Source organism: Neophocaena asiaeorientalis, unplaced genomic scaffold, assembly GCF_003031525.2.
Source record: "Neophocaena asiaeorientalis asiaeorientalis breed wild unplaced genomic scaffold, Neophocaena_asiaeorientalis_V1.1 scaffold124, whole genome shotgun sequence".
Lineage (NCBI taxonomy): Eukaryota > Metazoa > Chordata > Mammalia > Artiodactyla > Phocoenidae > Neophocaena > Neophocaena asiaeorientalis.
This window is the reverse complement of record NW_020174135.1, coordinates 15,840,466-15,866,015: the sequence shown is the minus strand read 5'-3', so window position 1 is coordinate 15,866,015 and position 25,550 is coordinate 15,840,466. Positions and strand designations below refer to the sequence as shown.

Sequence of the window (25,550 nt, the reverse complement as noted above, 5' to 3'; positions counted from 1 at the left end):
CTGAGATCAAGGTGTCAGCAGGGTTGGTTTGCTCTGAGGTCTCTCTCCTTGGCTTGCAGACGACCGCCTTGTCTCTTCCCTGTCCCTTCACATTGTCTTCCTGCTGTACCTATCTGTCCAAGTTTTCTGTTATAAGGACACCAGTCATACTGGGTCAGGACCCATGCTCATGACCTCATTTTAGCTCAGTTATCTCTTTAGAGCCTCCAAACATAGTCACATTCTGAGGTACTGGGGCTAGGACTTCTATATAAGAATCTGTGGGTGGACGATTCAGCCTGTAGCAGTTGGGTGATATTTCATGGGAAGTATAGATGCCTTTTATCTTTAAGGCATCAGGAAAATTGTTATTCAGCTTGTTTAGGTATATTTTTGTATACTATATTGTGGTTCTTATTTTTTTTTAACCTCCCAGTCAGTGTGTGAATGTAAAACCTCTTAATTTTATAATTTTAGATACTAATTTTAGTCAAGGAAGGTAGAGTTCCTGCTCTTAAATTACACTGTTTTGCACTTGTGTGTCCTCACCTGCTCAGTACTAAAAACTCAGGGTATTTCTCTCGTTGTTTAGAAAGTTCTACAGAAAATGGTTGGACCTGTCAGCCTGCGTCTCTGAGGGTGTGTTTGGGGACAGGGTTTCTGGATAACCAGGTGTGGACTTTCTCCATCAAGCCTTCAGTGATCCTTCCAGCCACTAGAGGTCACTGGCTCCCCTGGTGACCTGTTCTGTCGTCCCAGCACCTCTGGGAATCCCAGCCTTCCAACACCTGTGGGAACTTGAAAGTCTAGATTATCGTTTCTCAGCTGACATGCCAGGAACGTTTGGGTTCATGTGGAAAGTTAGCTTTTTGCTACAAGTGGGAGCACTTCCTGTCGCAGCTGCACCTGCTGGGGTTGTAGAGTGGGAGTTGACTTGCTTCCAGTAAGAGCCCAGAGGTGTAACTGGTGTGCCGGTCACCAGCCAAGGAAAGAAGACATGTCTTAACTTGGCCTCGGGAGTTCAGTAAAGGGTGGTCAGGTGGCTGAGCTGTACCCCGTAAGGAGGACACGGTGCTGAAGAGTATCCAGGTGAGCTCTGCCGACCTCACTCTGCCCTTGACCTATACCGTAGGGCACCCAATGAGTTCATCTGAAGATGGGCTTGCACACCAGAGATGGTGGATTTACGGAGTGGTGCTGTCTCTCATGACACCAAATGCCCCCAACCTGTCAGTTGTGTTTGCTGTTGTCGTTTGCATCATAGTTACCTTTACTCTGCCCTGCTCCCCCCCCTCCCCCACAAAGACTTTAAGTTCTTGGTGGGCGCGGTAGGGCTGGTAGCAGGTCGTGCTCTCCGCCTGCTTGGTGCGCAGCCTCCCACGCGGGAACTGGAGAGAAGCCGAGTTCACTGTAGAAGGTGAAGGACAGACCTCTACTGCCTGTCTTCCCAGAAAACTCAGAAACAGCATTAAATGAGCAGCTTTAAATAGTCTAGCCCAAGTTACAGTTATCCACGAAACCATGTGCACGCTCGTTATTGCCCGTCCTGCTTGGTAGCCCTGGGCTCCTCTCGCTGCCCGCTGAGAACTGCCACGGGGAGAAGCGGCGCTGCGGGTAACCTCAGGTTAGGGCACCTGGAGGCTGTTTAAGCTAATTGCTGAGCTGCGTGGAGTTACTTAATCCTTACGGTAGGGGTGGAGTTGACTCAACTCCTTTTCCACCAACAAGCATTTCTTTCTAGCTGTCGTTGAAGTGAATCATCATTATAAGTAGCCAGCTCCGGGGCATTCCTCGTCAGTTGTGTTAAAACTTGCTGGTGGTGGTTCCCGAGGATCAGCAGAGGTGTGAGTGGGCAGCCCTTCAAAACCGGGAAGGAAGCTGGGGCTGGGAGCCCAAGGGTCGTGGAGGCAGAGTCCCAACTGTGACTGCAGCACTAGCCCCCCAGACGCTTTCCAGCGGGAGAGATGGCTTGCTTTTCATGAGCCTTGAGGACAGCTATAGGTAAGGATAAAGACTCCACTGTCTGCTTTTATTATATGAATGCACAACGTCTGCTGTTGGCACAGAGTTTGCTTTTGATATACTTTTTGTATCGGTGGCATTATTCTAGCGCAAGATTTCCCTTTGTAAATTACTTCTTTTTGGTGTTCAGAGTTCGCTGTAGTTGATCAGTTTTGCTCTCCGTATACATAGACAGGATGGCAGCAAAAAATGAAACTCGAAAAGAACTGTGGTCTGAATTCTCCTGATTCTCTTCTCTCAGCTTTCTTATCTCTGTCTTGGCTATTTAGAAAAAGGTACACTTTTGATTCCGAAGATGAGAGCACCGTGGATACTCTTGTTTTCTTTTTGGAAATAATGGAAAATGTCGACCACTTAAGTTCTGTGAATGTTGTTCTCTGATTTAGAAATCACTGGTTGGGGAGGAAACAGTTATGTTTTTCTTCCTGTTTTGTTTTGGATCTCTGTTTTCTCTGACTATTTCTGACTTAACAATCTCACTGGAGAAGAGGGAGACACCAGCTGTACTTGGCCTCAGATGAAATAACATCTTAGGTCATGAAATGGTTTGCTTGGAGAATGATTTATGGTTTCTATCTGAAGTTTTGGTTGGTAGTGATAGAAATCTTTAATGTTTGACTTACATGACTTATTCTAAATGCATTTACTATTACTGTTATTGTTATTTTTGATTGGACAGAGCAAAAGTTTAAGCCCAGAACATATTCAGCTGGTTTCCTTTTAGGTTTTCTTATCATTTTCCCACCCTTACTGCTCATACGTATGGATATGCGTTACGATTAACACGTGATTTTTGTTTCTTTACTGTCTCATTTGATGATGATTCAAAAACTGTTAACTAGTTAGTGTATGTCTGTGTGTTGCTAAAATGGATTGGAGTGCGGGTCACACCTTTACATTAACGAGCCAGATTACGTTCAAAAAAGTGTTCCTAATGTCAAATGATGACGAAAAGGTTATCAGCAAGGTGAAATATCCAAGCCTGTGGTCAAATCCGAGTTATTCTTTATTTCACATTGTGAAGTATGTAGTTTACACGTGTTCAAGTTAGATTGTGCCCATCAAAGAAAAAGCAAGCAACTAAACTATAAGACGGAGTTCAAAGGACTTATGTGGTAGTGCCTCCCTCCCCCCACCACCTTTTCTAAATGTTTGTGAGGAAGAGGTGAACTTTCATTCCCATGGGAATTTGGGGAAGATGATGGTGAAATTTTTAAGAAGACAGGAAAAGGAAATGCTTTCTATTTAGACAGGAGAAAAGCAGTGGGAATGATTCTCATGTACAGTTGTTGCAGGTTTTTTTTTTTTAATTTAAAAAGGCTTTTTTTTTGCGTGTGGCGGGAGTCTTGTAGCTCAACTAAATGTTGATTTTAGAAAACACCACATTTAGGACATTCTCTTATCACCGTGGACTGTAACTTAAAGATATCAAATGAAGGCAGGGACAGAATGATGGGAATTTGTTACTTGAGGAATATAAGAGTTTTATTCTGAAGTGGTTTGTTTGGTGGGTATGGGGAGCCCTCTGTACTTACTGACAGCATCTTAGAGGCAGTTGATAAGACTTTGGGGGTTATGACGGTTGCGTTGGGGCGGGAGGGTTGTTCTGACTTTTTGTGGTTCGTTCGAGGTAGTACATCAGCCTGTACTTCTGAGGGCGTTTCCGAGTCGATTTTCAGGAGCTGCCACTCTTCTCACCTTGGCAGAAGTCTGTTCCGCCTTGTGATTTCCCTCCTGTGTGTTTGGAGTTAATGATGATTTAATGCTCTAGCAACGTCGAGGGCTTCTCGTTGTACAGGTAGGCTCGTAGCCTGCCTGCGGCCTCTCCCCTCGGATCCCAGGGGCATCTGAGTTCATTCACCTTCACGGTGATGGCAGAAGCACAGGTTCCCTGGTGTTTTCAAAACCTATCTCAACCATGTTTTCAGTGGCTCAGAATTCCACCGAGGCTCACTTGGCATGCCTTCACCTACAGTCAATATTTGTGTGCCCTCCACCCTTGGCTGGGTTTTCTCTGTATCCAGGTAGACGGGGTCACAGGTAGGCAGCTCCCCATGCCATCCCGCCCGCTGGCCAGGACTTGGAGGTCAGGCCTGGCTGAGACCCCCCAGCTGCCCTCCTGGAGTCAAAGATGGCTGGCTTTGTTCCTGGCTCCTCTAAAGGCCTGAGGTCTAGATCGTAGAGAAAATCCTTCCTGCTTCAGTGTTGTCGCCAAAACAGTGTGAGCCAAAAGAATCACGAGCTCTTTCCAGATAACCACCAGCTGTACCCTCAGCTGTTGACGAGTTGCGAGCTGCTTATTCATCTTAGAAGAGTAGTTACTGGGAAAAAGGTTAACGTTCCAGCTCCCGGTTGACATTATCCCTGAAAACAAAGCGTTGATTCTCCTTCTCCTAGAGGACGGACACGTCCGTGGAAATTTTTGGAACAGCACATGGACACGTGACAGAGCGTCACCTCCCAGAGGCAGTTAGCGGTGTCACGTCACACTAAGTGGGAACTCAGAGATGATAGATTCTGGTGGGGTAAATGGAGTTGAATAGGAACCCATTAAAAAAGCACCACCTGCAATGATGTAAGCTGTCCTGCTCACTGCACTGTTACTCATCCTGCCGCTGCAGGCAACTGGGTCACATGTGATCATAAAGCACCTCTGACTCAGGTCAGTGACTGGAAACCCCGTCACATTGTGGAGGGCATTTGGTCACAGAGTCTGGACCAGAGGCCAAGTGCAGTCCTGCAGCTGTGATCTGTGGGAGCATTTTCCAGTGCAGGGATTTGAACGTGCAACTCAATTAACAGGGATGGCGAGTTGATTTTGGCCGAGATCTGCCATGCTAAGTAGACTAGCCTGAGACTCAAGGAAGTCTCCAGCTTCGTTAAAGGAAATGGTGTGGCGGGCTTTAAGGCATTTTAACATGTCTCACTTTTTCTTCCTTGCCCTGTTGTGTTGAGGTTTCTCAAGGGCATAATTGTATGTGAGGTTAGTGAGTGATATGTCTGAAGGACACTGTCCTGTCTGAGAATAGGGTGTGTGACTATGTTAACTCATCGACAAGGTTATTGAGGACATTTGTAATACTGTGTTCGTTACTTTGAAATAATTCATCTTCTCCTTATTCTTTGAGTCTGTCAGTGACTGAGTATTTATTATCTTTGTGCTAGACATTGAGGGGTACCTGTTTTTCACTTATGCTTGGCAGTTTTTGTGGACCTAAAATTCTTTTAAAAGGTTGATTGCTTCTTCCCCTGTCTCTCACTGTTTTCACTTGATTTTATTTAGATTTTATTTTTGAATACATACTTGAACAGCCCTTAAGCTTGGGGCTGAGTGAGGATGGCAATCAAAGACAATTATGATTTAATTGATAGGTGAGATTAATCAAACTGGCAAAAATATGTCCCCTAATTTCGTTAGCTAGTTAAAAAACTTTTTTCTTTTAAATTTTTTTGTTCATAAACGGGAGGCCACACACTGAAGATGGAGTGATTTTCCCTGCGTGTGTGTGTGTGTGCCAGTGGAACTCTGTTTCCAAAGGAAATAAAGAACTTAATGGCTAGAAGGATTATGTCAGCTGAAAGGTATGCCTGTCAGAGAAAGAGAGAGTGAGTGAGAACGGGAAGACCAAACCAGGGCCCTGTCACTCACCCGGAACTGCAAATCCCGAGAGATGAGGCATCACCCACTGCAGGGCTGTTGCCATGAAAATTAGATTTTGAGCATGACACAGTACAGAGAGCTTTGATGACAAAGCCAGCAATAACCACCAGTTCAAGGCTGAGACCCACAGACTCCCCAGCGAGACTCAGCAGAGCACTTGTGGGTGAGGCACCCCGGCCCTCCCTGGCATCTGCCCTGAGCTGCAGGCCTCCTGCAGTTGCCCCATCCTGGGTATGAACCGCATCATAATTAAATCACCCTTTTGTCATGCTTGTGAACAATCTATATTTGGCTTGGCTGCTTTTTGTGGGGGAGGGGAGAAGTGTGGGCAGAGAACAAAATAAAAAGCAGTTTGTGGGCTTCCCTGTGGCGCAGTGGTTGAGAGTCCGCCTGCCGATGCAGGGGACACGGGTTCGTGCCCCGGTCCGGGAAGATCCCACATGCTGCGGAGCGGCTGGGCCCGTGAGCCGTGGCCGCTGAGCCTGCGCGTCCAGAGCCTGTGCTCCGCAACAGGAGAGGCCACAATAGTGAGAGGCCCGCGTACCGCAAAAAAAACAAAAAAGCAGTTTGTGAGCTCCAGATGAAGAGCACACCAGTAAGGGTCTAAACGGCCTCCTATTCTTGAGGCGAGGCTTGGTTATTTATTCAACAAATGTGCCCTGGAGCCCCTCGGGGGGCCACTTGGGAGCTGGGTGCTGGGGAGGCCAAGTGCCCATCGGTGCCCGGGCCCTTGGGCCGCATAGCATCTGCAGGGAGCTTCAGCCAATAGTAACCAACCAAGCATGGGAATAACAACTGCATGGGTGGACAAGCCTTTTTTCCTTTTCTTTCATATGGTAGATTCTAACATTTTCTAGTATGGCTGTTTTTGGTTAATTTGAAAGTTGTGGCCGACTCTAGGATAGTGGTTAGAAAACCTGCTTTAAAAAACCCTTTAAGGGCTTCCCTGGTGGCGCAGTGGTTGAGAGTCCGCCTGCCGATGCAGGGGATGCGGGTTCGTGCCCCGGTCTGGGAAGATCCCACATGCCGCGGAGCGGCTGGGCCCGTGAGCCATGGCCGCTGAGCCTGCGCGTCTGGAGCCTGTGCTCCGCAACGGGAGAGGCCCACACACCACAAAAAATAAATAAATAAATAAAAGGCCTTTAAAACATCTTTCCCATAGAAAGCTATGCATTATTATACCTAGAAGGGTAAAAATCCACCACTGATCTATTAGAGCAGAATGAAAAGATGTTTCCTGGAAAAAAAAAATTCTGCCCATCAGACATGTTTATCTCATCTCATGCATGTTGGAAGCCAAGCACATGCTCATCTATGGAGTAGCCCAGAATGAACAAATCATTCCGCCTTCTAAGCGGTGTGGCAGCCTAGATACAGAGGCAGAGGGTTGAACTCGGGGCTGTACCGTTGACATGACACAAGTTCTGTCAGCTGTCAAATGGAGTCATGTTGAGTTACGTGACCTCCAACATTGAGCTCTCATTTTTGAAGTCAAAATTTATTTTAGCAACTTATGGATCCAAGCCTTGGAATGGCTTGTTACTATTTTGAAAGTATAGGTGAAATACTGCGAGGGACGGGTGAATGTGAACACGCGCAGAACAGTATATTTATGAGACGCCGTCCATACTTCCCGCACTTAATCCAGCATCCCTGAGAACGAGACATTGTGTTCCGCGTTCCACAAGTTCCCGTGCTGTGCTCGGGGGCAGGGAAGCTGTGGGACGACTGCAGACACCTGCAGCTCACCGAGCACTGAAGTAAAGGGTTGGAGGCCTCCCTTACCATTTGATGAGATTAACTGATAGCCATCATGACATCCGATTATTTCCAGTTTCAGATGGCGGAACTAGAAAGCAAACTTGGTGCGTCTTACTCCAGGGTGCATGCCCTCAGTGACGTTGCTGTGTTACCCTAAATCAAGTAAACCAAGGCAGCCACTAAAGAAGGGGAAAAAATCCTATATTTGTCAAATGTGCAACTGTTAAATTTTTGTGAGCGTCTTCCACTTAATGATTTCTCATTTCCTGCAAGTCATTCAAAAATCGCTGTTTCAGACAGGTCCCGGGACCACCCTAATAAGCTGCAACCAGTGCCCCCTTCCACCTTCCAGTGTCAGTCCCCTTTGCCTGCTGTGTTTCTCTTCTCTTTAGTGTGTGTCATCTGTATGTTTACCACCTGTTTCCCCTTGCGAGCGGGGAAAGTCCACAAAGGTAGGGGGTTCACATGTTTTCTTCCCTGGTGTATCTCAGGGGCCTAGGCCAGTGTCTGTGACGTAGTAGGTGCTTCTGAATGTACTGAGGGAAGGATCCGCAGAGGAAACCAGACACTTGAGCCTTGAGGGGCCGTGAGGGGAGCCACCGGGTGCCCTTGTGGTCCTGACTTGGGTAATCAGGAGGCTGTAATTTCTTCTGAGTCGTCCATACTTTGAGGTGAGTTGTCTGGAGGTGGCCTCGCCCCACCTTTAAGCATTAGTAGAATGGAATTGGCTGGGTGGCTCTCAGGACCCTGAGGGGAAAGTCTCACCGCCAGCCTTTCTTACAGACTTTCTCCACAGGTCAGGGTCGAGCTTCCGTCTTCGGTCACACAGAGAGCTCTGCTCACAGAGGGGACTGGCTCCATGGGGCTCCTTGCAAGCTGTTCCTCGACGTGGCGAGGGTTTTACCCATCGTGGGTTTTCCCTGCCTAATTGCCACTCTGGTTTTCGGCATTCAGCATGCTGTGGTTACATGTTCCACTGTGGTCTTACTTAGCCTTAATCCTTTATTAATTGCCTCTCATTCAGACTCCCTCAGAGCAGATAAGCCTTCACTTTCGGCTTCCGCTCCATTACTATTGGATTTCTTGGTTTCAGCCATGACATGAGAAAAAGAACCAAGAAATTGTGAGTGAGGCTGTTGTATTTCCGTCCGATTTATCCCTCTCTTAGCGGTATTATGCTTGCAAATAATAGAGACGGCCACTGCCCAGCGTGTGAATTCTGGGTGTTCCGTGATTCGTCTAGTGATATTTTCCAGTCTTTGTTTACCACGGAGCTGGAGGTTTACCCACTGCACCACACATCACCACCACCACCACCACCACCCCCCGTGCCTAACCTGCCCTTGGGCCATCACCGTACCCTGTAAAGCAGTTACTTGTGGGAACCTACTGTGTGACCGAATGTCGTGTACGCAAGTGACCGGGCCATGGCCCTGTTCTCAAGGAGCTTCTAGGCCAGTCGCAGTAGCGGACACATAAGTAAACGACGGCTGTACTGGGTGGATTCTGCCAGCGGGCGTGGGGTTTGGCATTAAGAAGCCCTTCTCAGAGACAGTTGAGCTGCTCTTTCAGGTCGAGTGAGGGTCAAGTGCAGACCGGGTGGGATCCGGGCATTTCCAGCAGAGGAGAAAGGTCATGGTGTGATCGGAGAACTAAACAAAGTTCCCCCTTGGCTAAGTGTGGAAGGCACATAGAAGATGACCTCGGAGGGGCAAGCAGAGGCTAGAGCCGGGCAGACCTTGGATGCCACGGTCATCTGGACTCTATCTTTGAGGTTACAAAGAACCAATTCAGAGTGGGTGATTCCCATGTGTTTGGCTTGGGTGATTAGGTTAATACTTGGCTGCATTAAGAAGATGTGGAACAGAGGAGGTGAGGGCTTGCGGCTGGGGTGCATCATCACCGGGTTGGGATCGCCAGAAGGGTCCCTCTTTGCTTTTCTGGTGCTCAAGCTTAGGGTCCTGGCTGGAGTCAACGTGGCTGCCACTTAGCAGTTCATAGTCATGGAAAAGGAGCCGGATGTGAGCCCACCCAGTGAGCATTGTAGCATGAAAAGCAGTCAAAGGCCTTGAGGGGCTTCCCTGGTGGCGCAGTGGTTGAGTCCGCCTGCCGATGCAGGGGACATGGGTTCGTGACCGGGTCCGGGAAGATCCCCTGTGCCGCGGAGCGGCTGGGCCCGGGAGCCATGGCCGCTGAGCCTGCGCGTCTGGAGCCTGTGCTCCGCAACGGGAGAGGCCACAGCAGTGAGAGGCCCGCGTACTGCAAAAAAAAAAAAAAGATAAGGCCTTGGGGAGCACCAACATATAAACTTGTATTTCTCCGGTCTGGACGTCCCAGTCTGCGCTCTTTATGTGAGATCCGTGCACTTTTCCACACCTGCGGTTCTCTCCTGAATGAGCTGTATTCTAATCACCCTTAGAGCCTTGCTACACCCACCTGCAGTATCGCCTGGGAGCTTGTTAGGAATGCAGATTCTCGGGGCTCACCTCACACCTCCTTAATCAGAATGCATTTAAACACAATCCTCAGGTGATTGCTATGCATGGCAAAGTGCTGGAAGCCCTGCTGTAGAACATCTTTCCCAATCACATAAAGTCAGGGGGCTTGTTTCTTCTGTGTTCTCCATAGGAGGACCTAGTTGCCTTTTAAAATTTTCTCAAAATTACAGACTGTCGAATATATAGAGTGTAAATCTCATTGGCAGCTAATAAGCGGCATCTGGCTAGAATGCAGAGCTTTCCCTCTCCATGCTGTTTCTCACATTTTGATCGCTTTGTGTTCATTTATAAGGAGGCTCGTTGCAAACAGGCATGCTACCTGTATGCTCACTTGCTTGGGGTCATCTAACACACTTTCCCCCCAATGACCCAGTGAAGAGAGAGATTGCATCTCACTTTTGTGGTGACACCGGCCACATCCCCAAGAAGCTTATATTTGATGTAATTATGATCACTGTTGGATGGTACCTCCATCCATGTCAGCTGCACAGAAATTATATTCAATATCTTGTAATAACGTATAATGGAAGGGAGTCTGCAAAAGGATATGTATATACATATACATTATATATATAACTGCATCACTTTGCTCTACACCTGAAACTAACACAGTATTGTAAGTCAACTATACTTCAAGGAAAAATTTTGAGGTTAATTACAATGAATGTTTTCTCAATAATGTGCCTTTATTAAGGGCTGTTTAAGAGTTTGTTTGGTGTGTGAAAATTCACATCTACGATGAAGTTTACACATCTTTATTTTGAAAGGAAACCTTTTCAGGCTTGGGGAAAAGATCAGCAACAGACGACAAAAGCATGAAAAAAGACAGTGAGAACTTGTACAGTTGGAATAAAAGTTTATAGTGGTGCATAATGAGCTAGTGATACATTTTTAAAATTTATTTATTTTTCATTAATTTTTATTGGAGTGTAGTTGCTTTACAATGTTGTGTTAGTTCCTACTGTTACAGCAAAGTGAATCAGCTATGTGTATACTTATATCCCCTCTCTTCTGGATTTCCTTCCCATTTAGGTCACCACAGAGCATTGAGTACAGTTCCTGGTGCTGTCCAGTAGATTCTCATTAGTTATCTATTTTATACATAGTATCAATAGTGTATATATGTCAATCCCAATCTCGCAATTCATCCCAGCCCCCTTTCCCCGTTGGTGTCCATATGTTTGTTCTCTGCATCTGTATCTCTATTTCTGCTTTGCAAATAAAATCATCTGTACCACTTTCCTAGATTCCACACATATGCGTTCTCATACGATATTTGCTTTTCTCTTTCTGACTTACTTCACTCTGTATGACAGTCTCTAGGTCCATCCACATCTCTGCAAGTGACCCAATTTCGTTCCTTTTTATGGCTGAGTAATATTCCACTGTATATGTGTATCACATCTTCTTTATCCATTCCTCTGTTGATGGACATTTAGGTTGCTTCCATGTCCTGGCTATTGTAAATAGTGCTGTAGTGAACGTTGGGGTGATGTGTCTTTTTCAAGTATGGTTTTCTCAGGGTATGTGCCCAGTAGTGGTATTGCTAGGTCATATGGTAGTTCTATTTTTAGTTTTTTAAAGAATCTCCATACTGTTCTCCATAGTGGTTGTATCAATTTACATTCCCACCACCAGTGCAAGAGGGATCCCTTTTCTCCACACCCTCTCCAGCATTTATTGTTTGTAGATTTTTTGATGATGGCCATTCTGACCCATGTGAGGTGATACCTCATGGTAGTTTTGATTTGCATTTCTCTAATAATTAGTGATGTTGAGCATCCTTTCATGTGTTTGTTGGCAATCTGTATATCTTCTTTGGAGAAATGTCTATTTAGGTCTTCTGCCCATTTTTGGATTGGGTTGTTTGTTTTTGTTTTGATATTGAGCTGCATGAGCTGTTTGTATATTTTGGAGATTAATCCTTTGTCAATTGCTTCATTTGCAAATATTTTCTCCCATTCTGAGGGTTGTCTTTTCAACTTGTTTATGATATCCTTTGCTGTGCAAAAGCTTTTAATTTTAATTAGGTCCCATTTATTTATTTTTGTTTTTATTTTCATTACTCTAGGAGGTGGGTCAAAAAAGATCTTACTGTGATTTATGTCAAAGAGTGTTCTTCCTATCTTTTCCTCTAAGAGTTTTATAGTGTCTAGCCTGAAATTTAGGTCTTTAATCCATTTTGAGTTTATTTTTGTGTATGGTGATAGGGAGTGTTCTAATTTCATTCTTTCACATGTAGCTGTACAGTTTTCCCAGCACCACTTATTGAAGAGGCCGTCTTTTCTCCATTGTATATTTTTTCCTCCTTTGTCATAGATTAGGTGACCTATTATAGGTGCATGGGTTTATCTCTGGGCTTTCTGTCCTATTCCGTTGATCTATATTTCTGTTTTTGTGCCGGTACCATACTGCCTTGATTACTATACCTTTGTAGTATAGTCTGAAGTCAGGGAGCCTGATTCCTCCAGCTCCGTTTTTCTTTCTCAAGATTGCTTTGGCTATTTGGGGATTTTTGTATTTCCACACAAATCGTAAAATTTTTTGTTCTAGTTCTGTGAAAAATGCCATTGGTAATTTGATAGAGATTGCATTGAACCTGTAGATTGCTTTGGGTAGTATAGTCATTTTCACAATATTGATTCTTCCAATCCAAGAATATGGTATATCTCTCCATCTGTTTGGGTCGTCTTTGGTTTCTTTCATCAGTATCTTATAGTTTTCTGTGTACAGGTCTTTTGCCTCCTTAGGTAGGTTTATTCCTAGGTGTTTTATTCTTCTTGTTGCAATGGTAAATGGGATTGTTTCCTCGATTTCTCTTTGTGATCTTTTGTTGTTAGTGTATAGGAATGCAAGAGATTTCTGTGTATTGATTTTGTATCCTGTGACTTTACTAAATTCATTGATTAGCTCTAGTTGTTTTCTGGTGACGTCTTTAGAATTTGCTATGCATAGTATCATGTCATCTGCAAACAGTGACAGTTTTACTTCTTCTTTTCCAATTTGGATTCCTTTTATTTCTTTTTCTTCTCTGATTGCCATGGCTAGGACTTCCAAAATTATGTTGAATAATAGTGGCGAGAGTGGACATCCTTGTTTTGTTCCTGATCTTAGAGGAAATGCTTTCAGTTTTTCACCATTGAGAATGATGTTTGCTGTGGGTTTGTCATATATGGCCTTTATTATGTTGAGGTAGGTTCCCTCTATGCCCACTTTCTGGAGAGTTTTTATCATAAATGGGTGTTGAATTAATGATACATTTTAAAAGTCTGAACTCCCTTTCCTGTTTCTAAGTGGTTATCAACAGTGTAATCAGGTATCTGGAATTAACTGTTCTGTTATTTTCTCCCTTAGTCCTCAAACATTAATATTTTTTGTGTCCTTTAGATTTGAATATTTAAGTTTCTCACACAAGAGTGTGTGAATTCCATAAGTCATTTGTTAAAAAGTTTTTGCTTTTGTTAATTGTAAGTGACTCATAATGTTAGTTTGGGGTATTACGTAATATTGCTGAAAATGAGGTTCGCTGTGAAGCTTTTTTTTTTTTCATGTTCTTATTTCTTTGCATTTACTTGAGCTCACAACTCAGAACAGTTTAGGAAATGACCCTGTGGCTCCCACCCTGTGGAAAAGTGAAGAAAATGAAGGAAGTGTAAGAAAATGAGCTTTGCACCGAAAATACATTCTGTGTCTAGTTGATCAGTATCAGGTATGTGTTGAGAATTCCATGTTTTGGCAACTCAGGCAAGACGACGGTTCCAAATGTGTGACCCTGGGAAGAAGTTACCCTATCATATGATGAGTGAGAAGTCAAGCAGTGGAGAGATACTTACTCAGGGCGTGTTCTCTGCACAGTTCTATGGAGAAGGCAGACTTGCCCAAGAAGTAGACAGTGGCTGTAAGTGACTTGCAGCTAGTTTAAGAGTATAATATTAAGATTTACACACTTGAAAAAGGACAAACAATACAGAAAGGCACGTGAGTCAGCAGCAGAGGAGTGGCCTCAGTAGTCACGACTTAGGAACGCAGAGCACAGAGAGGCTGGTTATTATAGGGTGGCTTGTTCTGGGAAGATGAGGAGGAGGTGCTGGCTGCCTGGAGCCTGGAAGGATCGAGGATTTCCACAGGAGGAAGAGGAGAGAACAGAAGGGATCTCCGACAAATGAGTGTGCACCAGGGGTGAGTGGGCTGAAAACTTCGAAGGTGGTAGATAGGCATATTTGGGGAATCAAACACATGTGGCCGTTACTGACAAGGAGGTTTAATTGGATTTTGTACTTATTGCCTAATAGAAATTCTGACGCATAGGGCAAAAGTAAAACAAGGATCCTGTGTTGTGTTTAAGTGTGCCAGAGGTCTGACCTCCATAGTTATTATGGGAAAGGCACGTTTTATTCTATGTAAATTGTCTTAATCTGTCCCTTGTGTTCTTACCCCATGATTATTTAACACTTTCTCCTTTAGGGTCGCAGGGACAGGGAGAAACACATATATCCATAAAACAAAGTCATCTAGGGCTTCCCTGGTGGCACAGTGGTTGAGAGTCTGCCTGCCGATGCAGGGGACACGGGTTCGAGCCCAAGCGTCCGGAGCCTGTGCTCTGCAACGGGAGAGGCCACAGCAGTGAGAGGCCCATGTACCGCAAGAAAAAAACAACAAAAAACAAAGTCATCTAGTAGCATAAACTGTAACACCCTTACAAGGTGGGGGTGGTGTGGGTAGGAAACACACCTTCTGTAATTCTAGAACCTACCCCAGGCTCTCTTTAGAAGTCCTTTGATATCTAGTCTCATCCAACTTGGTAACTTAAGGGAGGATTTAAAAATATCTGAACGCAAGGAGAAATCTCCTGGGTGTATCCAACTTTGAAGATGTGGTAAGGGACTCTGCTCTTCACACTGGTGAGGAAGTCAATCAAGAGTTTCAATGCTGATGAAGGCTTCATTTCTTCTGTAAATTCCCGTCTTGACAACATGTGGGTCCTGGAGATCCGAATGTACCTACCATGTATTTATCTGCGTAACTGGGAAAAAAAAAAGTGCTCCATGACATTCATCTTCCTGCCATTGGGGTGGAGCTTTATCATAACCCAGCCTTCTTTCTATTGATCATAGTTTTTTCTTCCTGCCATAATGCTGTGAAGCATAATTGATGGCGCCTCTCTTTTAAAATTCTATTCTAAAAACCCTTATGGTGATATAGTACAGAACTCGCCGTAATGGGAAGGTCAAGTGTCTAGTGGTTTGTGTGTTTAACAGTCTTGAAGATAAAACTTTAAATATTTGACCAATTACTTAAGAGTTGAGGGGATGTTTTTGTTTCCCTGAGCAATTCTAGGATTTCACACGCAATTTTTTTGCGCTTTTGAGAGCAGTGTGAACGTGCTGGGCAGGGCGGCATCTGTAGTAAGCATATTTTAAGTATTATTCTGCAACCTAATACGGGCCCATAATCCCATGCAGTTGGAAAATCCAAAAAGCCCTGGAAAGAAAACTTTGTTGTAGGTTTGTAGGAAACTAACTCATTTGGTGGCAAAATCTGACCTCAGTGGACTTGGGAGTATTTCTGGTTTTATCTAAAACAGTTAAGATAAGTATTTGTACATGTTGGCTGTGGGTCCTGCCCCCAGGCCCCTACTGGGAATGTTATGCAGTAATTGGAATAGTTAGGACCATCTAAAATGAGAAAAAAATCAGAGTTCTGGAACACATTTGGCCGCAAGTGTTTCCAATAAAGGGTGGCTTGTTTCCTAAAGCTGCCATTTGAAGTACCACAAACAGGGTGGCTTAAAATGTAGAAATGAATTGTCGCACAGTTCTGGGGGCTACAGAGCTGAAATCAAGGTGTTGGTGGGGTCATGCTATCCCCGGGCTCTAGGGGAAACTTCCTCTTCTCTTCTCTCTGGTGTTGGAGCAGTCCGTAGCATCCCTCCGGTCGCGGGGCAATCTTCTCCCTGTGTCTTCATTCCTGTGCGCATGTCTGCGCAAATTTCCCCTCTTCTGAGAGCACAGTCATGTTGGATTAGAGTCCAACCTAATGAACTCATTTTCACTTGACTACCTCTGTAAAGACCCTTTTTTCTAATAAGGTCACATTCTAAGGCTCTGGAGCTTCATATCGTTTGGAGGGGACACAGTGGAGCCCGTAACACAGGGAATGGTTTCACAAGGAGCTGCTCCATTCTTGCTGTGTTCAGACCAGTGCTGATTTCGAGACCCTTGCCTCCTGACTTTCCTGGTGCCCTGACAGCTGCTTCACTGAATGGCTGTCACTCGGGAGCTGCCTATTCAGATTTGAGAAGTTGCCACATTTCGTGTTAACCTCCTGTAGGGCAGGAATCCCTTCCCCTCAGAGAATCTTGCCCGTGAGAAGAAAGATTCTTGCATTGAAAACTGGACTGGGGGGCTTCCCTGGTGGCTCAGTGGTTGAGAGTCCGCCTGCCGATGCAGGGGACACGGGTTCGTGCCCCGGTCCGGGAGGATCCCACATGCCGCGGAGCGGCTGGACCTGTGAGCCATGGCCGCTGGACCTGCGCGTCCGGAGCCTGTGCTCCGCAACGGGAGAGGCCACAACAGTGAGAGGCCCGTGTACCGAAAAAAAAAAAAAAAAAAAAAAACTGGACTGGGTACCTTTGGCACTACCATCACTCCCATCCTTGAGAAGTCTAGAAGGTTCCTACCTGCGTTAAAGGAAGGATTGTGCAGAAAGTCTTTAAGACAGTGCTTGGCACGTAGTAAATACTTAGGTAGAGAGGTCGCTATTGGTGTGCATAGGAGCTGTTGACCTGTCTCCTGGGCTGTCCTTGGATTCCTCTTCTCTCCACCACTTGCCCTGTATACCCAGGAGTATTGGTCCTATAAGGCTGTTCTCAGCATAGTTGTTGTTTACTTATCTGCATGGCAGCTCCTTCTTGGAGACCTTTGTTCCTGAGCGCCAGCCCTGCAGGTCTCAGCAGTGTCCATCGCTGCTGTTGAGGGCCCCTGAGAACCTCCGAACCTGCGCCCGCCTTCAGTCCTCGCACCCAGAGCACGCAGTGACAGTAGATGTCGAACGCAGGCTGTGCTCTGGACACCCACCGCTCTTCCACAGTTAATTAAAAGCATCTTTTTCTCCCTGTTTAGTTAATAAAGGCTGAATTCCCTGAGTAGTTCTGTGCCTTAGAATTTGCCCTCTTTTCTGGTTCCACACAGCTCGGTGTTGATTCCACTTTGGCATCAAGGTCAAAGTTCCTCTGCTTGAGCAGCGTTGCTTCTTTTCCACCCTAAGAGCACAGGTGAGATGAGCCGAGGAATGGGCTTCAGTGTTAGAGTGATGACTTTGGAAGTCTGTTCCTGTACTTGGTGATTTCAGTGTGATAATGTGTCTGCGTACCTGTTTTTTTAGGCTACCGACTTTATAAATTGGGGGAGTGGAGGGAGCTAGTTTATTAAAAAAAAAAAAAAGAAAGAAAGAAATATAATTGAGCAGTTACAAAGGTATCTTCACAAGAAGTTTGAATTGGCTAGACTTCTCTAACTATGAGGGAAGTAGATGAGTGGGTATCAGTGCCCACCAGACTCATGTCAGGAAAGAGAGACGGGTGAGATAATCACATCTCAGAATTTGTCCCCTTGCCTTATTTCCTTCAGAACTGAGTTCCTGATAGGCTTAATTACAGGGTACTTGCAACTGTCCTCTTATTACAAGACAGTGTTTTTAAAACATAGACAAGAACTGACTTGCCTTTACTCAGCTGCCCCACCGCACTGCATTGAACTAATAAACAAAGTGGTGCTGATTGTAAATTGTAAATACAGGTAGGCCTTGTAAGTTGCCCTTTCTATGACCCCAGTAAATGTGGGCAGTGTCAAGCAGTCAGAGAAAGCCCACCCAGAGAGGCAGAGTCTTGGGCATCCAGTAGATAGGAGCTGTCTGCACCCTCCTCCCATCCTCTCAGGAGTGATGGCCTGGATAGTGGAGACAAGTACTGAGTTGAATGAGCTCATTCTCCTGGATCCTGGAGAAAGAAAGATGAAAAGACAGAGTCTCAGTGGTTCCCAAAGTGGGGTGCCCAAATGAGCACATTGTTAGAAATGCAGATTATCAGGTTCTACCTCGGATCTGAATCAAAAGCTCTGGGGGTGGGCCCAGCAATCTGTGTTTTAACTAGCCCTCCAGGTGATTCTGATGCCTGCCACAGCGAGAGAACCTCTGCACGGGAATTCCTTACGTCTGCAGGCCTTCTGCAGGCAGTCCAGCCACCGTGGTGATGCCGTGTGCTGGAATCCACACGTCTGCACTGCAGCAGAATCCTTGTCTTAGTGCACGTACAACGGGGAGGGTGTATGGAGGTGTTCTGAATTGTTCTAGTTAATCATTACTGTGAGCAAACACCATCAGAGTGTAGGTCCTGCCAAGTGAACGTAAGAATGAAGCCCTCAACAGGTATTTGGGAAAAGGTGAGCAGTAGCCTGTTTTAAGAAGGGGGAGGGGCACTGATGGGGAATATTCGAATGTTTCCATGATACAGATTTGTGGTTACCAAGGAGGGGGGAAGGATTGGGAGTTGGGGATTAACAGTCGCAAACTATTATATGTATGTATAACTGAATCACTTTGCTGTACACCAGAAACTAACAGAACATGGTAAATCAACTGTACTTCAATGGAAAAAAAAGTTCCAATGATAAATCTATTCAACCTCATAATTTGTCATAGGATTCGTAGTCTCTGTGACACAAGACTTCTGATGTGGTGACTTTGCCTGTGCCCCACGTAGATTGCCTTCTCTGGCCTGGATAGTTAATAGATTGAGCACATGTCCTTTCTCTTTCTGCTAGAGGATAGAGTACATATTGCGTAAACAGTAGAACTGGGCTCTGTGGTTTTCAAAGAACGTCTTTAGGGAAGATTTAGCATTTAGGTCCAACAGTCATTTCAGATCCATAGGACTCCTAAGATTCAAACCCGTTGTTAGCCAGCCCAGGATTCTTTTGCCAGGGTGGGACCTGGAGGAAAATATTGGCAGAGGGTGTGGCTCTCCTTTCTGATGGTGATATGGGAGAGCCATGTACAGTGAACTCTTCCTTGATAGCCATTTCTGCATCTGTTATTAACACATTTGCCTCGTCTGTAGAGCTCCTGCCTGACCTACCTCTTGGAATTCCTGTCCGTTTTACTTATGTAGCGTTGTAGAAGTTTATTACCCTTTGTGCTAAACAATTTGCATAAATATTTTCCAGCTGATAACCCTTCTCTAGGCAGGAATTACAATAAGTCTGTGGAGCATTTGGTAAATGAATATACAAGTATATTAGGCATAACTTGGTCTTTGTTTGAAAACTTACAGCTTTGAGGTTATATTAATTATTCCAGTTAAATAATTAAGATCAGTAAAAGCTGATAATGAAATAAGAATTTAGTTGTGTGGTAAATTTGAAAGTGTGCATATATTATACTGATTCTATATTGTCCTGTGGATATATTTCCCATTGGACAGTCTTCTGGGACCTTTTCTTAATGAATTAAATGCACACAGGTAAATTTATTGACAAAGACCAAATGCTCTTTTAACTAACAATAGTAGGACTTGTGTGTTTGTGTGTATGTATGTGCGTGTATTTAAAAACACTTGTTTTACAGATAAAATCTCTGTTCATGAAACCATGTCTGTGGGGCTGTGGTGGGAGGTAATGCAGAAATGATTCATTATATAGATTTTTGTTCAGCCAGAGCTTTTAAGGACTATTTAAAGTTTATATAAAGTGAACTTGAGCTCTACATAGTCTTGGTGTGAGTACCTGTGTATACTCCTGCGGTTTTAGTTATCCTGAGTGCTTAAAGTAGGGATCCTATGGGTTTGGATCCTACTACTTTATGCTGGACTAGTCCTCGGAAGGTAACAAACATGACTACTCGAGTAAAGGTTGAAGAAAGTGAGTAAAAGTACCTCTGATGGACTTCCCTGGTGGTCCAGTGGTAAAGAATCCGCCTTATGATTCAGGGGATGCGGGTTCGATCCCTGGTCAGGGAACTAAGATCCCACATGCCGCGGGGCAACTAAGCCTGTGCGCCACAGCTACTGCGCTCATACACCTCAACTGGAGAGCCTGTGTGCAGCAAACTACAGAGCCCATGCGTGCTGGAGCCTGCGCGCCACGACTGGAGAGAAGCCCGCGCACCGCAACTAAAGATCCCGCATGCCTCAACGAAGATCCCGTGTGCCACACCTAAGGCCTGATGCAGCCAAAATAAAAATAAAGAACTAATAAATAAATCTTTAATAAAATAAAATAAATAGAAGTACCTCTGAACTATCCTACAGCAATTTGAAATGAATGATGTATGTAATTATAGTATTTGCTATAATGGTCTCATTTGGCTGAAGATTTCCTTAATGTCCATAATGTTTATTGCATATTAAGAGACAGGACTACTGTACTACATGAGGAGTCATGCAAAGTAGTTTTACCTTTCTTGTACCATTTCTAATCAGAGAAATCCACATTTAAAGCATCTCATCATGGATTACTTTTGGGTATTCCACCTACATTAGGCAGTAAAACCCTCTAAGCTTTGTAAACACTCTCAGGTTGTTGAATAACACCTGTCTGTGTGCATGTGGTTTGAGTATGTGCACGTGCTGTGATGTGTTTCTGAACTGTATTTTCAGAAGATATGCTTTCGTGCAGTCTTGTCTAATCAATTTGGAAAATTGGTAATTTCTCTTACAAGTGCATGATTTGAATTGCTGAGTGGTGACATGGTAATTAAACATCACTTCACTGGCAGGGGTCCTACAAATAGACACTATTCCAGTGGTGATGAAGCATATTTCACCAATAGGATACTAACAGGGCTACTAAGAAAGAGCATTCCTTTTTACTCCACTGAGTGTGTTTATATACCTTTCTTTAAAGGCTCTTTGAGATGTCTTGACCTTGTTACTTGAAAAGGAAGGTGGTGGTTCAATTAGAAATTGATGGTAAATTTATAACGTTTATCCCACTGTACTTTATCAGCACAAGTCTGGTATGTTTAACTTGAATTTTCTGGTTGTTGCCATTTGGGACCATTTCCAGTGAGACTTCCCTGGTGGGGAGGGGCAGAGAGGCTGGCCGTAGGGACTACCTATGTCACCTTGCGGTCTCAGTGTTCCAGCCTAAATAGTGACCATCTCTATCATTTGGAATATAGAGAGAAATGAAAGGAAGAAAAAAATCACTCATGGTCTCATAAATGCGGTAATAAACACTAGTTTATAGCTTGGTATATTTATAATGCAGTAGGTGTATATGCCTTTACAGTTTAATTCTAATATAGTTTAATTAAAAATTTTAAACTTTCTTTGTAAACAAAGTGTAGGCAACTACATCAAGTTCCTCATCAATACCATCTTAATGGCTCCATAGCATTTCATGTGCACGTATGTACTAGGATATTATCTTTTCTTTATCCATGAAATGGGGATTACTAACATCCTGCTTACCAGGGTTATTCTGAAGATCAGAGATGGTGTATACATAAGGCACCACGCACAATGCTGTGAACTCAGAAAGTGCTTAATAAATGATACGGAAGTTATTATTTCTGTTCATAAGATGGTCCCTGCATTTCAGATCATCTAATAAACATAAAAATTTATGACTTTTTTGAGTTCTTAATATATGTATATAGCCAACTTTCATAAAGGCGACATCTGCATATTATATGCATTCACTCTTGTCTGACTTTGGTTTCTCTGGAGCAGGGGTAGACAGCCTCTTTGAGGGCAGCATCTGTTTACCTCTATCCCCCTGCCCCCCACTTTTTTGACCTCCCCCCCTTGGTGTCCACCACAGTCCTTTGCACATGGTGGACACTCTATTGGAGGAATTAATTACCGAACAGTTTCTGATAAGGGAGCAGTTTTTGGTTTCCCTGTTTCCTTATGGCTTTGTGAGTTGCTATCTCTCTTTTTTTTTTTTTAATTTTTTTTTTTTTCAGGCCGCGCTGGGCGGCATGTGGGATCTTAGTTCCCTGACCAGGGATTGAACCCGTGCCCCCTGCATTGGGAGCATGGAGTCTTAACCACTGGACCGCTGGGCAAGTCCCTCTATTAAACTATTACTTGCATAAAAGAAAAGTGGTTTCTTAATCTCTGCTGATTGCATGTATACAGGAAAAACACGTGATAGAAAATGCTGGAGACAAAGGCATGTCACAGCTATCACTTCCTTTGACAGCTGTGTGAACGTTTTAGTAATTTGTAGGTGGACCTTTGCCTATTAGTGACTGAATGATATTTATCCTAGCAGAAGATAAGAAAACATTGGTTTTAATTCGAATTGTTTTAAAAACAAACTCTTCTGGCTTAAATATTTTCATGGGCTACTGCATATCTACATCGATATAAACAGAACTGTGTATTTATGTGTCAGAGATAAACAGATGCCCAATGCAGTGTTCCCACCCCCCGACTCCAAAGGGTCTCTAGGACCCAGGGTTGGGACCCCCGAGTGACTGGTTGCGGATGGCAGAGGACAAGGAGAGAGTTGGTCCTGACTAGCCATTTTAAGACTTGGGTGACTGCAAAGGTGCTGGGATAGGGGCAAACCACAAGCTGCTCCAAACAGCCAAGTCATTCCTGAAATATCCAAAAGTATATTTTCAGCAGCTTCACAGAATGTGCCGAAGCTGTAAAGTTGTTGGGGTTTTTGAGTGGATGTATAGTTGATACACAATGTTGTGTCAGTTTCTGGTGTACAGCAGGGTGATTCAGTTATATATACATTCTTTCCCATATTCTTTTCCATTATGATTTATCACAGGATCTTGAACATAGTTCCCTGTGCCGTACAGTAGGGCCTTGTTGTTTGTCCATTCTATATATAATAGTTGGCATCTGCTAATTGCAGACTCCTAATTTGTCCCTCCCCCACCCCCTTTCCTTTTTGGTAGCCGTAAGTTTGCTTTCTGCTCCCGTTTCTGTTTTGTAAATAAGTTCGTTTGTGTCATATTTTAGATTCCACATATAAGTGATATCATGTGGTATTTGTCTTTCTCTGACTTACTTCACTTAGTATGATAACCTCTGGGTGCATCCATGTTGCTGCAGATGGCATTATTTCACTCTTTATGGTGAGTAATATTCCATTGTATATATGTACTACATCTTCTTTGTCCAGTCATCTGTTGATGGACATTTAGGTTGTTTCCATGTCTTGGCTATTGTAAATAGTGCTGCTGTGAACATTGGGGTGCATGTATCTTTTCGAATTACAGTTTTCTCTGGATATATGCCCAGGAGTGGGATTGCAGGATCATATACAAACTCTGTTTTTAGTTTTTTAAGGAACCTCCATACTGTTTTCCATGGTGGCTGTACCAATTTACATTCCCACCAACAGTGTAGGAGGGTTCCCTTTTCTCCACACCCTCTCCAGCATTTATTGTTTGTAGATTTTTTTGATGATGGCCCTTCTGACTGGTGTGAGGTGATACCTCATTGTAGTTTTGATTTGCATTTCTCTAATGATTAGCAGTGTTGAGCAGCTTTTCATGTGCCTATTGGTCATCTGTATGTCTTCTTTGGAGAAGTGTCTATTTAGGCCTTCTCATTTTTTGATTGGGTTGTTTGTTTTTTTATTATTGAATTGTACGACCTGTTTGTATATTTTGGAAATTAAGCCCTTGTCGGTCTCATCATTTGCAAACATTTTCTCCCAGTCCGTAGACTGTCGTTTTGTTTACAGTTTCCTTTGCTGTGCAAAAGCTTGTAAGTTTGATTAGGTCCCATTTGTTTATTTATTTATTTTTATTTCTGTTGCCTTGGGAGACCGACCTGAGAAAGCATTGCTACAATTTATGTCAGAGAATGTTTTGCCTATGTTCTCTTCTAGGAGTTTTATGGTGTCATGTCTTATATTTAAGTCTTCGAGCCATTTTCAGTTTATTTTTGTGTATGGTGTGAGGGTGTGTTCTAACGTCATTGATTTACATGCGGCTGTCCAGCTTTCCCAATACTACTTGCTGAAGAGACTGTCTTTTCCCCATTGTATATTCTTTCCTCCTTTGACAAAGATTAATTTACCGTAGGTGTGTGGGTTTATTTCTGGGCTCTCTACTCTGTTCCACTGATCCACATGTCTGTTTTTGTGCCAGTACCATGCTGTTTTGATTACTGGAGCTTTGAAGTCTGGGAGGGTTATGCCTCCACCTAAGCTATAAAGTTTTAATGCTTCTTTACCCTTGGACAAAGGTAAAAATGCATCTGTCTGTAGTAGACCCATTGCTTTCTTGCATTTGTTGAAAGGTCATACATATTTAAGAGCAACTCATTGTCGGTGTTGGTGACAAGTGATGTATTTCAAAGTGTAATTCACGCCTTTCGGTAAATGTCAAGGGCTAGAATATATGTGCATATTTCTTTCAAATATCTTCCGTAGTCACCCATTTAAGGCAATTTTCTGGGTAGAAAAAACATCTGAAGCTCTTTTGTGTTTGTTATTAAGGTTTTAGGCTAGCCATGAAATTACAGGGTTCCATGGCTCACTGAAGAGTATGTTATAGTTGTAGCGTATGTGTAACTATAGTTATTTTCATAATTTTTGTACTTATAAAAGTAGTACTTGCTCACAGTAGAAAAGTTAGAAAAAAATAAAAACCACAAAGAAGAAAATAAACCTAATTCATAAAGTTGTAATCTAGAGAGAACAACTATTAACTTTAGCTATGTGTCAGTGGCTTTCGTGCGTGTATATGTATATATATGTTACATATATATGTTTTATATAGATATATGTTATATATGTTGTATATATATATGCTTAGTGTGGAAAATGTAACCATGAAAGCATAACAGATTTTAAGTGCTACCCACGTAAATAAACTGTAAGCATTATTGACTAACAACAACAAAAAATGTGACTATATAGAATTAGTCACATTTTTAGATCATGCTTATTCCTTAATGTTATACTATGAATATTTTCTCCCAATTAATAATATTCTTTGAAAAGATGCTTTAATGGTTTATAATATTCTAGCGCCTGATTATACCATAATTTAATCACTTCTCTCTTGGACTGGAAAGTTGTTTCCAGTATTTTCTTATATATGATGCTGTAATGAGTATCTTTTGCAGATAAATATTTGCCTGCATCTCTGATTATTTCTTTGGGATTAATCCTTACAAATAGATTTGTTGAATCAAAGGCATCAATTCTTTGAATGTTTTGATACCTCCTGCCATACTGCTTTCCAGAAACACTTGTGATAATTTCTTTGCGGTAGTAGGGTATTAAAACGTCCGCCTCTCTTTAGAAAGTGTTAGCTATTTTCGCATCTGGGACCATCTGTTAGATGAGAACTTCAGTTTTGATGTTATCACATACATTCATGTGTTTTATTCTCTCACACTTTCCAGGTAATTTTTTTTCTTATTGCTTTGTAAGTGTTTTGCATTATTTCTTTATTACAGATACCAGTAATTTATGTAACACTAACTATGATAGTAAAAGTGGAAAGGTATGAGGAAACCTTCAGCAAAACAGGTTTTCCAATGAAATTTTCTCTGGGTTGGCTAAGGTTTAGTGTGTCATACATGGGGTAGTGAAAATAAATTTCCCCTATAGTGTTGTGTGATATGCTACATTGGACCTCTGCGTTTT

General features: G+C 43.4%; 1 protein-coding gene across 5 annotated transcripts in view; it reads left to right on the top strand.

Annotated features, from left to right (window-relative positions):
* Positions 1–25,550, top strand: part of NEDD4L (NEDD4 like E3 ubiquitin protein ligase) — a 335,334-nt gene that overhangs the window by 155,243 nt on the left and 154,541 nt on the right. The window contains exon 1 of one of the 5 annotated variants that reach the window (XM_024754789.1): positions 1,791–1,980. The exons of the other annotated variants lie outside the window; for them this stretch is intronic. Within the exon in view, the coding sequence (XP_024610557.1) occupies positions 1,958–1,980 (23 nt within the window). The 5' untranslated portion in view covers positions 1,791–1,957. Of the gene's footprint in view, positions 1–1,790; positions 1,981–25,550 lie in introns of those variants that run through there. 5 annotated transcript variants of the gene reach the window in all.